The sequence below is a fragment of the Carassius gibelio genome, chromosome B19, assembly GCF_023724105.1.
Source record: "Carassius gibelio isolate Cgi1373 ecotype wild population from Czech Republic chromosome B19, carGib1.2-hapl.c, whole genome shotgun sequence".
NCBI classification, from domain to species: Eukaryota; Metazoa; Chordata; class Actinopteri; order Cypriniformes; family Cyprinidae; genus Carassius; species Carassius gibelio.
Window position 1 is genome coordinate 33,712,326 of NC_068414.1, and position 13,645 is coordinate 33,725,970.

The 13,645-nt window shown below is 36.3% G+C and overlaps 2 protein-coding genes across 3 annotated transcripts; both read right to left on the bottom strand.

The window, feature by feature from the left end:
- Positions 1 to 261: 261 nt before the first annotated feature.
- LOC127979043 (E3 ubiquitin-protein ligase RNF5) lies at positions 262 to 5,856 on the bottom strand. The gene is made up of 6 exons (XM_052584156.1): positions 5,576 to 5,856; positions 3,255 to 3,273; positions 2,661 to 2,773; positions 1,860 to 1,914; positions 1,657 to 1,768; positions 262 to 1,542 (listed from the first exon to the last, which is right to left on the bottom strand). The coding sequence occupies exons 1-6, from the start codon at positions 5,773 to 5,775 to the stop codon at positions 1,424 to 1,426; spliced, it is 618 nt and encodes a 205-aa protein (XP_052440116.1). The 5' UTR covers positions 5,776 to 5,856; the 3' UTR covers positions 262 to 1,423.
- Positions 5,857 to 6,087: 231 nt separating this feature from the next.
- On the bottom strand, positions 6,088 to 12,348 carry LOC127979042 (uncharacterized). 2 transcript variants are annotated; one of them, XM_052584155.1, is made up of 11 exons: positions 12,163 to 12,347; positions 11,193 to 11,420; positions 9,406 to 9,711; positions 9,142 to 9,240; positions 9,017 to 9,061; positions 7,933 to 8,004; positions 7,731 to 7,805; positions 7,613 to 7,651; positions 7,464 to 7,529; positions 7,323 to 7,361; positions 6,088 to 7,218 (listed from the first exon to the last, which is right to left on the bottom strand). In XM_052584155.1, exons 1-11 carry the CDS (start codon positions 12,215 to 12,217, stop codon positions 7,184 to 7,186), a joined length of 1,059 nt encoding a protein of 352 aa, XP_052440115.1. In that variant the 5' UTR covers positions 12,218 to 12,347; the 3' UTR covers positions 6,088 to 7,183. The 2 variants fall into 2 exon arrangements, with proteins under 2 accessions (XP_052440115.1, XP_052440114.1); XM_052584154.1 differs by having other exon boundaries at positions 6,088 to 7,361; positions 12,163 to 12,348.
- Positions 12,349 to 13,645: the final 1,297 nt, after the last annotated feature.

A 13,645-nucleotide genomic window follows, 5' to 3' on the forward strand; every position in this document is an offset into this window, starting at 1 on the left:
CAGTTTCAGTGGTCATGAAGTCACCGACTGTTAAAACCGGACCATAATCGCTCAAGGCTGCAGTTATAATATAACTTATCTGCTTTTCTATAGTGTGTGTGTCACATGACCTCATCCTGACATCAGCTTAAGTACAATACATCTGGCCATATCAAGTGTATTAGTATTATTTTCATACACACACACACACTCTCTCACGCAATCTCTCTCTCTCACACACACACACACACATGCACACACCAAATGCAAACATCTCACCGATTGTATTAAATATTTATTTCTCAAGTGCCAGAAAACAGGCCACACCCACTTTATTTTCTGCCGCATATGCACAGTAATTATATGCAATTTATCTACCAAAGGAATTTTTATGCCGATAAAGACTTGTTAAAAACATAATTAACCAGCGATACGCCAAAAGTAAAGAGACAAACAAGAGCCATTTCAACTAAAGCCACCCAAAATCATCCGCAATCAACAGATTCTGGGCATAAACCCCGCCCACTTTATGTCCAGCAGCTGTCAATCAACATGACCCCTGCTGTGACACTACACACGTGGGCGTGGTCACCGGAGGTTCAAACCAGCCAATCACATTGCAGAGAGAGGAAATCCACAGAAATGTTCTTGTTCACAGATTGTTTGTTACAATGACAAACAGTTAAAACCGACGGGAAACCGTCACCTCCCGGCTGTCAATCAAATGTCACAGCCAATGACAGAGAGACGCTTGAAAACATCATCTACAATATCCATATATATATACACACATATATACACACTCACATACACACCGCAGCTCACGCTCACAACACTCGCTCCTGTGAGAACTCTGAAGGTGTGTGAAAATTAAACTCACTTTTAAAAATTGTTCTAACATTCTTGATTATACTCTTTCGGGATATGACAACAATTTGATCTCGACTGAATGCACAGTGAATTTTCCACCCACTGTCTTGTGTATCAGGTGATTAATAATAACAGTTGTGACGTACGGTGTGTGTCTGCTGTACACAACACACACACAGCAGCTAGAAGTGTTGTGGAAACACTTCCTGAACAGACCTGACCGGAGCTCGTCCTGACCTGAACGTCTAACCCAGGACTGGCCTCGGCGTCTGATCACCATTAGCTTATGACTTTAGGACATTCCTTCAAACCAAATCTCACAGAAAACATTATAATAAAGTGTGGATCTCAAAAAAAGCTCATATTTCAGCTCATATTTCACTCCAAAAGAAATGACAAACCTTAATGCACAATAATTCTCATTGCGTCTGTATTGATTTTGATGTGAAATATGCTGTTCATCCGCTCCTGTAGTGTTTAATCATTAATACTGTCTCTCTCAACACCGATGTGTGTGTGAGTGTGTGTGTGTGTGTGTGTGTGAGACGCAGACAGCTGATCTCCTGAAAGCACGTCACACGCTCAGCAGCCAGAAGAAGAAGATGATGGCCAGGAAGAGGAAGAGCGAGTCCTGCCAGTTGTTGCCGTTGTTGGGGATGCCGTCGGCTTGAAGATCTCCTCCGTAATGAGGATCTGATGAGATCAAGTCACGGCTTTAAAAACGAACATTCAGAAGACCTGACATGATCTTCACGCCTTCACGCATTTGATCAATAATCAATGATGAAGACAAACAGCTGCACTGACCTCGTCTTTGAAAAGGGTCGTTGGTGTTAAAGACTGTGGTGAAAAAGCCAAACGGAAAAGCCCCGATTCCAAAAGACATGTGAAACCCTGTGTCACCGAAACCCTGAAACACCTGCGGACAGACACGATGACATCATATGATCACATGACTCATAATCACAGATAATGGAGTGTTGTTGAGAAGGACAGACACAGACACTCACTCCTCTGCTCTCTGGTTCTGTCCGCTGACCCTGGGGTCGAGGTGGGGTTTTCAATCTGTAACACACAGACACAAATCAGACAATTCTCTTCAACTGAAAATGAGTGAAACCATCAAGCTGAAGGTCTTCATGTCTTCACGCAGCATTCTATCAAAAAAGTTTGATTGTGTAACATTTGAAAATTATAATAATAATATACAGCCATATTGACTTTATCAAAAACAAAGATGTAATCACAAAATTTTGGCCAAATTGTGCATACGAGTGTTATTGTAGCATTTATTATATTAGTTTGTATTAATATTTTAAATAGCTTTTATTTTAATATTTTCGCTTTTCAATTTTAATATGACTTTTAGGTGTAATTAATATTTTGCTCAGTTTTAGTTGTTTTAGTAATTTTAATGCTTCAACAGTTCATTGCCAAAAGAATATTTGTAAATTTCATTTAGTTTAATTAAAATTGTTTATATATATAACAATTAATAATAATATATATATATATATATATATATATATATATCTGTTAGAAAAAACAACTTTCTGTTTTCATGGAGTACTTGGACGATCTATTATCTGGCAGAGAAATAATGACACACCGTGAGAGACCCAGAATGCAATGCACTTCACCTGACCTTCTATTTACAGTGACAAATTATTTAAAAAAATTATATAAAAAAAAAAAAAAAAGCCTGTTACATGCCTTGTTATTTTACTGGGGAGCCAACATATTTTGACAAAAATATCAAATATGGATTGACATGTAAAAATAAATCCAAATTAAAATGAGATCAAGTGTACCTGGGGTCTTCCTGGCTGGTGCTGCCGCGGCCGTACAGAGGGATGACTTTATCTCGACTGATTCCTGCTTTACACACGGGACACTGCTGTCTGCTGGGACGCGTCTCCAGCCACTGAAACAGAAGAGACAAACAGATCATTCTCTCATGGCCACTGGACTGCATTTACTTCATCAAAAATACAGTCAAAACTGAAATATTACAATATAAAATAACTGTTTACTATATGAATATAAATTAAAATATAATTTATTCCTGTGATCAAAGCTGTATTTTCAGCATCATTACTCTAGTCTTCAGTGTCACATAATCTTCAGATATAACATAAAAAAAAACATTGAAAAAAATAATAACTTTTGAAACATTATGAATGCCTTTGTGTTACTTTTGATCAACTTAATGCATCCTTGATAATGTTTTTAATTCCTTATTGCTTTGACAGATTATAAAAGTATAAGGGTTCTCCAGCTTTCTACTGTACATTACAATCATTTAATATCTGATTTTACATGTAAGCATGTAATTACACTGTGCATGAACAGCTATATAATAATGTATAATGTCGTTAGACATATTTAGACCCTCAGATACTGACCTGGTGAAGACATGGCCAGCTGCACGAGGAGCAGACCAACCAGGAGAAAGAGAAAGAGGGGGAAAATAGGGTAAATACGTAAATCATTTCTGTTTTTATAATAGAAATCATGGTTAGAAAACTCTTTCAGGAGCATCTGGCAAAATACATCCACCCACCCCATGTGCATAAATCATAAATCTGCATATTTCTCTGAATTACTTCAGCATGAAAATTAAATACAGAAAGTTTTGAACATGAAATATGGTGAATCTCAGGAATCCTGTGGAGAGCATGTCTAAAATATATTCACCCAAAAAATAAGATACATTTAGAAAATTTAGAAAAGTTTTTTTTTTTTTAGTTAAGTTATATTATGACTTCATTCACTGTGATATTTTTCCATGGCAATTAATTACTTAACAATTAATTAAACATTCCCTCATTTCAGTACTTATTGCTACTGACCTATATTCCATAATAATTTATGGAATAAATGTTTGTAATCATCATGAAAATACTTTCATAAGATGGTTCACTTTTAAACATTTTCAAGTTTAAAAAAATAAAATAAACATTTTATATAATTTCAGAAAACTGATAGGTTTACTTCACCATTTTTCCCATCACACACTTTTTCAGAAAAATCATGTTCAAATGTAACAAAATATGATCATCCAGCCTCTGATGAACGTTTGTTTGTTCATCTCTCAATCATCATTGTATTGTAAAGCATTAGGCCTATATGCTTTATGCCATTTCTCACTGTATTGATGTTGATTTTGAGGTGAAACAGACAGACCATGTTTTATAGAGATTCACTCCATATCTCAGAGTTAAAGTTCAAAACTTTCATGTTAGGTGTGCAAGTCATGTCAGCCTTTTTAAGTGTCTAAAACATAATTCAATCTAAACTAATATTATAAACAATAAAACAGGAAGCATTTGTGCTGCTGATCCTTATGGGTTTGTTCCCCAAATACTAAACACCCAACAGACGTTTGTCATGCACACAATCACAAACACAGTCCAAAACATCTGCACAGCTACAAAACAAACACACGTCTGACATGAACACACACACACACACACACACACACACACACACACAGGCTCAGTGTTATGTGTGCATCTATTCTTACTCCTCCATTATGGCCTCAATCCTTCCCTAGAGTCTAATCTCTCATTAACCCCATAATCTCCCACTAACGGCACAGATACTACACAAAACACACTCTGATGAAACTGTTTAACAAAAAACAAGCTGCTTTAATCAAATTCACTCATCAGACACACATGCAGTGACTTCTATCTGTGTGGGACACGTCTTAACAGATCTTTCTGATTTCTATCTGAGGGATCAAAACTTTGCTGACAAACCTGTTGCATGCAGTCTGCTTCATCTGATTGACAGTTTAGACTTTTTAGCATGTAAAATATTAGGAAAATCATATTCAAATTAATCAAATATGATCATCAGGCTTTTGAGGAATATTTAAGTTCATCCCTTAATTATCATTGTATTATATGGTTTAATCATAAAACTAGACATTTAAATATCTTACTAAGAAATATCATTGGAGATATAAAGTGTAAACTGATATTTTATGCATTTTATGTACGTAACTTAAAAGACCTGTTATAAACTGTATATAATGCATATAAACATGTTGTATATAAAAATTGTATACTGTATATAAACTGTTATAAAGAGCTCACTGATTTACATTACAAGGCAAGCTATCAAGACATCTTTCTTTGAAACAGGTATTTTTTTTATCTCCATGTTATCACTATATGACATTACATGAGTCATAGACACATGATGTACACTACCAAATGTAACACACATTATGTTACTACTGTAAAATAATTGAAAAGTAACGCAGGAGCTAGTTCAGAATATTCAGAGAATATTTACTATGGTAACAAATAACTGAAGTAATGTCCTTTGTGCTTACAAAGAGTAACGTTACTGTGTTCAGTACTCTTTGTTCAGTACTCAATATATAAAGGTATGTAACAGTAACTATAGTAATTATGTTTTTTTTATTCAATATTATCACGCTAAAATAAGGATTGAAAATGAGAGAGATTCTTTCCTGTAAACATGTCAAGCTGTCAATCAATTATTGTTTTGTTTTTCTTCTCTGAAATGTTGTGCTTGTATTGCTGCAGTTTTACGTGAGTAAATAACAAATAGCAGGCGAAACTAACCTTGGTAGTCTTTCTTGTATCAAACTGTCAGTTATTTAGTCACTGTCATCTGTGTGTGTTTTAATGCTCAGCACTCACTCATACTGTTATGATACTGGAGGGGATCGATTATCGATAGGTTGTACCAGAACAGATGTCCGCAGAGGCTGATGACCGCGTCTTTCGCGGTGTCCAGGCAGATGTTGCACTCGAAGGTGGCTCGATCTCTGTCCCGCTCGCCTTCCGCGCCTTCCCCCGACCCTGCCCCGCCTCCGCTGCCCGGGACTCCCGCTCCTCTGGCGGCCGCGCCGTCACTCGAGCTCCGTTGCTGCTCTGCGGCCTCCATCCTCTCACGCTCGCACTCCACTGCGCGTACTGTCCTGCGTTGCGTTGCGTATCGCTCTCGCGCGCACGTGACGCCACGCTATTCACAAGCCCCTCCCACTTCGAGAGAACACCTTTTGCGCTGAGTGGGCGGGGTTTGAGCGAGTGTTGTTGGAAACACGTGACTAAATAGTTTTAGCCAGAGCCTAGCCCTTAGAAGTTATAAAAACAAAACAAAGAGAAATAAAACGTATACAAAGATACAAATGTATAACAAAAATAAATAGCCTAAATGAAGAGTTACACCGCCACATTAGATAAATATAGAGATAGCGTTTTCACTTATTTAGGATTAACAAAACTTTATTTAGTTTCCATATACTGTCAACTTTAAATAAAGAACAGATAGATTTACAGCCAGTACATTTTGTCCAGGTATGCAAAATTTTGATAGCAGGAAACTCAAATGAATTATGTTTTCCTATGCTCTAAAACAGTTGGATTGTTTATTGTACCCAATATCTGGGTTAAACAAAGAACACTGCATCTCTTGTTGGGTTATTCTTAACTTGTATTGGGTTATTTCTATATGAATGCCACCAGTTGGGTTCAAACTGTACATTTCAGCAGTTGATCGGTGCAACTGACAGAAGATAAAGTGATAAGTTAATACATCTCTGGCTATGCAGATCTCAAGTACAAACCTGTTTTATAAAGTCTATGATACAAACATGGACTAAAAGTAAACACAAAGCTTCATGAGTTTCGTAAATGTTCACAGAATGCACAGAATCATGCTGCCCTCTGCTGCTTACAAGAAATCAGAAATCAATCTATAATCATTGCTCCATTTATAAAAGCACTTGAATAAACAGAAAAACACACCAACTCTTACTTTATTAACTGCTGTAAGATCCACACTGAATCATTCTTTGAATAAGGACATCACAATTTTACAATTACCAGACATTTTTTTTCATGACAATGGGAACCCCGAGTCTGTAAACGAATCCAAAGAGCATAAAAGTTGCTTTGGATAAAAGTGTCAGCTAAATTATTACATTTAAATGTATATAACAACATTGAAGTAACACACATAATTCTCAAAATACTTTGTTTCATTATGATCTTATATGCAACAAAAAATCTAATTTCAAATGAATGATACCAGTACAATGGCAATATTTTATCTTGAATAAAAAACGGTAAGGTTGACACAATGAAGGGGTTTTATTTCATGCTACAGAATGACACTGTCTCCATTTATGTCTCCTGACCACACATGCCTATATGGATCATCCAGTTTCTGACCTATTTATATAGTGGACACTGTGTGGATGTTGTGGAAAGTGAATATAAAGCACATATAAAGCTTTTGACATCCATGATGGAAAATCATCAAAACAGCCCATGAGATACCACTTGATCTTCTAGCTGGAGTCACTGTTGTTCTTTCTTTCAAGAGCTAAAAAAACCCAAAGCTGTTAACATAACCTACATTTAAAATGTAGACTAATTACATCGTAAATGTTAATTTTTTTATATTTAGTTTGAATGACCAATTATTACCAAGATCTGGCATTGAAATGGTCTGGGATCTTCCGTGCCCTGAAACACAAGAGTGTGAAACTGCATCTTTAAAAGCAATACAAATACTGCAAATATTAACTCTTTGTTTCTCACAACACTGAGCTCAGTTTTAAATCTTACTTTGCAGTGGTAACAAGAGTGTATTCTGAGTCACAGTTTTCTGATCTGAATCTTCTCTCTCCATGGCTAAAAAACAACAACAACAAAATGTTTTCACATCCAGTGGCTGTTTGATTAAAAATAAAAACTGTAAAACCCATTTAACTCACCAAAATCAGGCAGAGAGATGTTTTTAGAGCCTATAGCCCCTGAAAAGTAATCGCAGCACATGTTTGAGACTCTGAGTGAGTGATGATAATTCAGATGAATGAACGGAGATGTTCTGACCTCGAGCTGCTGTAGGAGCTGCTGCTGGAGTCTCTTCAGCTTCACAAAGACTTTGAGTTTCATGAAGCTCCTCAGCTGAAAGACACAGAGAAGAACCACTAATGAAACCGTCCTGAAAACATCTGAACAAGTGTTTGAAGCAGCGTGAGGCAGAAGTGTAGAAACACTGTTAGTGTGTGTATCGTGTCTGTTCAGGACCTACTCAGAACCTCCTTCAGACTGTCATCTGATGCAGCATTTAAAGCTGGAGCCAAACTTGCACGCTTTTCTTGCCCTGAAGAAATAAAGTTTTTTTTTTTTAATTAGTACAGATTGTTATTGAACGTTAATGCATTTCATCCTGGACACAGTGATGTGGTACAGTGTCAGTAAAGAAGTTTTAGCTTCTTGAGCAATTCACACTCACTTTTTTCCAGATCTGGTGTTTTCATAATCACACGAAATTCTAAACAACACAGATGTTCAGCCTCCCCATCTCAGCTCGTTTATATTTAATCCAAAGCAATATTCAGCGTGTATAGATTTAGTCTTTGATGCAAGCATTAATGTCTGAGGAATGACCACAATGTGTTTTGAGTGGTGAATAATTCACTTTCAAGAACAAGAAATTAATTCAAATTTAAAGGAACACTCCGCTATTTTCTAAAAACAGGCTCATTTTTCAACTCCCCTAGAGTTAAACAGTTAAGTTTAGCTGTTTTCTAACTCATTCAGCCAATCTCCAGGTCTAGCTGTAGCACTTTTAGCTGCAGTTTAGCATAGATCATTGAATCCGATTAGACCGTTAGCATTGCGCTCAAAAATGACCAAAGACTTTTCATATTTTTCCTGTTTAAAACATGGCTCTTCTGTAGTTACATTATGTTCTAAAACAAACGGATCGACTGAATGGATTCGAAAATTATGAGTTAGAAAATTTATCTATTTTCAGAAATTATGGAGTGAAAAACACAACATGAACAAGAGCAGTTGACAATGAATGATATGTAATACGGGGTGCCGAAATACAATCGGGTACAGTCAGCGAGTTTCACAAACCAAAACAGAGACTTGCATTCCGGCCCGTAATGAATATTTTCAAAGGAGAATAACTGACTATAGCATAGTTTTTCATATAAACATTAAGAAAAAGTAAGTTAACTTAAAGTAAGTTTCTTAAATATCTGCAAACATGTTACGCTATATTTATGCTTTAGTAGAGTCGAAAACGTACACACAGCACCTTTAAGAGACATATGGAAATATGTGTGTTTTTATTAAATAACTTTTAGAAGTGTCAGACTCACTCAACAGTTTCACGTGTGATGGTGTCTTCAGTGTTTTCTGCTTCTCTGAAGTTATAAACAAAAAACAAAGACAGTCATTCTCCTCTTTTAATCATATTTATGACTTTAATATACTTAATACTCACTTGGATGTTTATTATATTTGATCAGTTGATAAATTGTGAGAACAATGACGGAAGCAACAATCAAACTGACTAAAGTTACAACGCCCAACAGGCCTCCGACTGTCACAGAACAAAAATACATTATTCATAGATTTAGATTAGGATTAATTGAACAAATTCAAATCTAACACTAATAATGAAGTGATCTTATGAGACCATAGTTAATCATTCCAACAACATTCAAACAAACTTAGCTGATTTTACATGAAGAAGACTGAAGTAAACCTGGGACTACAGTAGTATCCTCAGCTAAACTGTCACTATCTGTTTTTCTCAGAATCCATTCATCCACCACACACTGATAGCACGATCTTTGAGACGGCAGGATCTGCAGGCTCTTCTTCAGCTGAAAGGATTCGTCTGCGTTTGGTCTGATCTCACTTGAGTTCAGCCGTTCATCAGGTAACGGCGTCTGATCACGTCTGATCTCCATCTGCACATGTTTACGGTTGAAGACCGAGGGCAAACACAGCAGAACCTGCTGCTCTGATGATCCAGATGCTTTTACAGAGAAGTAAACTTCAGGACGAGCTGCAGGACACACAGACAGACACACAGATGAACTGAATTAATTTATTGGTAATTGATATAATAATGGACACTTCCTGTTGCCTCATGTTGCATTGGCATAAAGTCTATTTCACAGCTGATTTCAGACAGGTTGAGACTGGCATGTAGAGTACTGTGGCACATATAAGTCTCTAGCACATTAGATGCTTCACAAAAACTTTTAAGCCAGTTTTCTTATCTTTTGCTTTTACATTTCCAACCATTCCTTTTGCAAATATGAATGATATTAGATTTGTGTATGAACAAGGAGCACTACAACAGACCTGGCCTGCGTTCAGCCCCGACAAAACGTTGTACAATGTTTTTTAAACAGAAACGGTGATGCGTTGAACACACTGTTCTGATGACGCAAGAGTTGCAACTATGGCAGCTGAGAAGGCCATTCTTTGAAGAAAAAAAAGGCCATTCTTTGGTTTCTTTGTGAAGAATCTTCGGAGCCATCTATTTAGCCTCACATACTGACTTTATTTGTAGTTCATACGGTTTTAATACCCTGTATTTTCTTTCTAATTTTTAGGAAAAGCACTTAATTAGCATTGTTTATTTCTATACCAAATGTCATACACTTGAAATGAAGCTAAAAATATAAACAACTACATCATTATGTTGATATCCTTTATTTTTACAATAAAACTTACGACAAACATGTCTTCTAATATCCTCAGTTATTGCGTATACCGAGCTGCAACGAACATATTTGTACATTATTTTCCTTGAAGCCATTGTGCGTGCTTTATATACATGTTGCTGCTGATTGGACTGCAGTTCTGACACACCCATCAAACAAGGGAAAACGCATCTCAAACCCCGTTGCACACCGGTGCACACCGTTTCAAGGAAACATGACGTTCAATCCGGAAACCATAGCAAAACGTTGCGCACCGTTTTGAACTTGAACATGCCCCTGATCTCACTCTCAGCCAGTCTGATATTACATTATAGGACAGAAGCAAAAGGTGAAACACAGGCCAAAAATAAATTTAGCAGCAATCAACACCTTACAGACCCTGGAGTATTAAACAAAGCAATACTTGTGTATTGCATATATTTCAGAGAAGTATCAGAATATCAGAATTTTTTCACATTTTTGATAGAGGGCACTATATGTATTTAATTTATATTATAAAAAAAAAATGCTACTGAAATGAAGACTCTTCTTAAAATTCCTAACATTAGAATCCAGTAGCTCAGTTATTTTCAACAAGACTTATTTAGTTAAACCTGATTTATACTTATTTGTGAATCTGTCACAAGCTTTACAAAGAGACTTGACCTGACACTGAAGGGTAGGTAAGTGAAAAAAATGAAGGGTCAGTGGGTTGGAACCACTCTAATGTGACTAAAACTAAAAGTAAACTGACAGCAAAATAAATTAAATAAATTCAGCTGATGTTAACTTTCCTACAGATTCTTTTGTCTGAGTGGAAGTGTTACAAACTCACATTCCTTGATTAACCTTTCCTCTCGTTGAAGGTCAATGAAGCTGGTTAATGTCTCTAAACATTTCTTCTCCAGGCTGGAAACTGGAACTAAAGGTATCCAGTCCATAGAGAGGGTAAATTTCGAGTTCTGTCCATCATAGGCATATTCATCAGTGCCTTGAAGAAATATTACTGAACCATTAGAGTGACATTCAGCTGCACAGCCGTGTGTCTGAAGAAAACGAAGATCTAGAGAAAAACACATTAGAAGACAAAAATCAATATGATATGTTTAAGGTAGAGCAAGTATATGTAATTTTGTTGTAGTTGTTGAAATAACAGTTTCAGAGTCGTTTGGATCCTACATTGATATATTATAAGGCGAATGGCTCCTGTTTGTTTCCTGCAAAGTTTGGTGAGCAGGTATGAAATTCCAAGAAAACTGGATTGTTTTACAGCAGCAACAAAAACAAGTGTATGGTTATCCACTGTAATTATTAAAGTGAGATATTTATCACAGTAAATTCTACTTTACTGTAGAGGGTTCAAAAATCACAAGACTAAACAACTGCTTTAAAAGTAATTTTTTTCTTTCAAACAAAGTTATCCAGGATTCTATACAGTATATGACACTCCCATTCAAAGGAATACTCCACAAGGAACATCAGTGACAGTAGTGTGGCGCTATATGTGTAATACAGAAAACATATTTCTGAAATGAGGAAGAGAAACATGTTACAACAAGAAAAGAAAAGAAAAATCACCATGTCGCAAAGTAAATGATATGTCCAAAGTTTAAACCTAAACCTGAGCAATTCAAAGATAAACGCATGAAACATTACTAAACCTCTGAGCATATATTTTTTTTTTTTTTCAAAAAGGATCATTTTGCCAATAGGAATACTATCTTTACAATCTAATGCAGACACAAGGTAATGCAATGAATGTACAGTAAGAACATAAGACAAGCTGAATAAAAGAGTTTTCTTACCACTCTGAGAGGGGAAAACAGATAAAATCAGGAAGAGAACTGTGACTGAAGCCATTATCTTAAAGTTTCAGAATGAAACTACTAAACCACAACGTCCCCTTTCATTCGTGAGACAGACTTAGCCAATAATGATGAGGTAAATGCATGGATTGTACAAAAACATGGACGTAGGGTCCGTGACGTCACCCATGGATTTCAGAAAGTGGGCGGAGCCAGTCGTCGCCATCACCGTGCGTCACTCCTGGATAATCAAAAATAAACTCATTAAAAAAAAATTCATCCCCTCACAATAATTGAGGGCAAACTTAGCTATAAAGACCAAAATACATTTTTGAAGTAGGCTGTAAACTTTTTTTTTTTCTGTTGTAAAGTTGGGTGTTTAACATGGGGAGTAGGGGTGTAACGATTCACTCGTTTTCTCGATGCATTGATTACAATCCCTGTCGATTCATATGCATCGATCTTGAAACATGATTTTTGAATCGTGAATCGCCGATCTTGGACAGTAATCGATTCAAAATGCTAAGAATCGAATGAATCGCGATTTCTAGAGTGATTCAATGCTTTAAAAATGTATACACATTAAATTACACGCACAAATTAATGGAGACCTTGAAGAGTGTTCGTGAATCGTGCCTCTGATCTGTCCTTCACGCGCTCCACTGTTTACCGCCTGAGACTGTCACAGGATTGCGCTCGTGCGTTCGTCTCTGACGCAGCTGACGTGTGATCTATAGGACTCGTGGCCAGTAATAATAATGTGAAGTAGTTTTACTTTTCTGTAGTTTGTCAATGGCTCTCTGCATCTTACCGACGGAGTTACCGGAGCCGTCGACAGCTGTATTTATTGCATGGACAGAGCAGAAATGTAGTAAGTGTCTAAATCATACGCACAGATCCATTGAATGATAAATGTTTTTAAACAATGCGGATGAACCGAATATACGAAGGAAACTGTTAAAATTAACCACAGCATTAACAACGACCTTGAAATAAGAGCGCGAGATTTATCTGATAATCAGATGCATGAAATTAGCGTTTGTTTAATTAGCAAACAGATATCTGGCGCGTTTTCACTCAGAATCATTGGCTGATGGAGAGGAAAAGTTAAATAGAGATGAAGACGTTTTCACACTCAAAGAGAAGCGATCTCGCTCTCATAGACGTGCCAGGCTATATCTGCAGCTAAACTGAATGAAAGCAGAATGAACTGATGAAACTAAAAAAAAAACACACAAAAGATTTATGAATGATTCAGTGCTAATTGACATTTATTACAGTACAGAAACTATAAAGTATATTTTCTACCTTATTCTGTGCAGAAAATTTAAATAATTGCTAATTAAATGTAGCCTAGTATATAAAACAATCATAAAATTGCCATTAGGAAAAAAATATCGATTACAAATGATTGATTATTGTCCAGCAGTGTATTTGATTTATTACAGCTAATTAAAAGTAATTAAAAAGAAGATAATTCCTT

What these genes read in the sequence shown, in the direction of transcription:
- LOC127979042 (XM_052584154.1), bottom strand. Translation starts at nt 12,217, where the DNA reads ATGGCTTCAGTCACAGTTCTCTTCCTGATTTTATCTGTTTTCCCCTCT. An exon ending in CAGTCTGAAGGAGGTTCTGA is followed by an intron (nt 7,806 to 7,932) that starts GTAGGTCCTGAA and finishes TGTGTCTTTCAG; the next exon opens with CTGAGGAGCTTCATGAAACT. An exon ending in AGCTCCTACAGCAGCTCGAG is followed by an intron (nt 7,652 to 7,730) that starts GTCAGAACATCT and finishes ATTACTTTTCAG; the next exon opens with GGGCTATAGGCTCTAAAAAC.
- LOC127979043 (XM_052584156.1), bottom strand. Translation starts at nt 5,775, where the DNA reads ATGGAGGCCGCAGAGCAGCAACGGAGCTCGAGTGACGGCGCGGCCGCC. An exon ending in ACCAGCCAGGAAGACCCCAG is followed by an intron (nt 1,915 to 2,660) that starts GTACACTTGATC and finishes TGTGTGTTACAG; the next exon opens with ATTGAAAACCCCACCTCGAC. An exon ending in CGACCCTTTTCAAAGACGAG is followed by an intron (nt 1,543 to 1,656) that starts GTCAGTGCAGCT and finishes TGATCTCATCAG; the next exon opens with ATCCTCATTACGGAGGAGAT.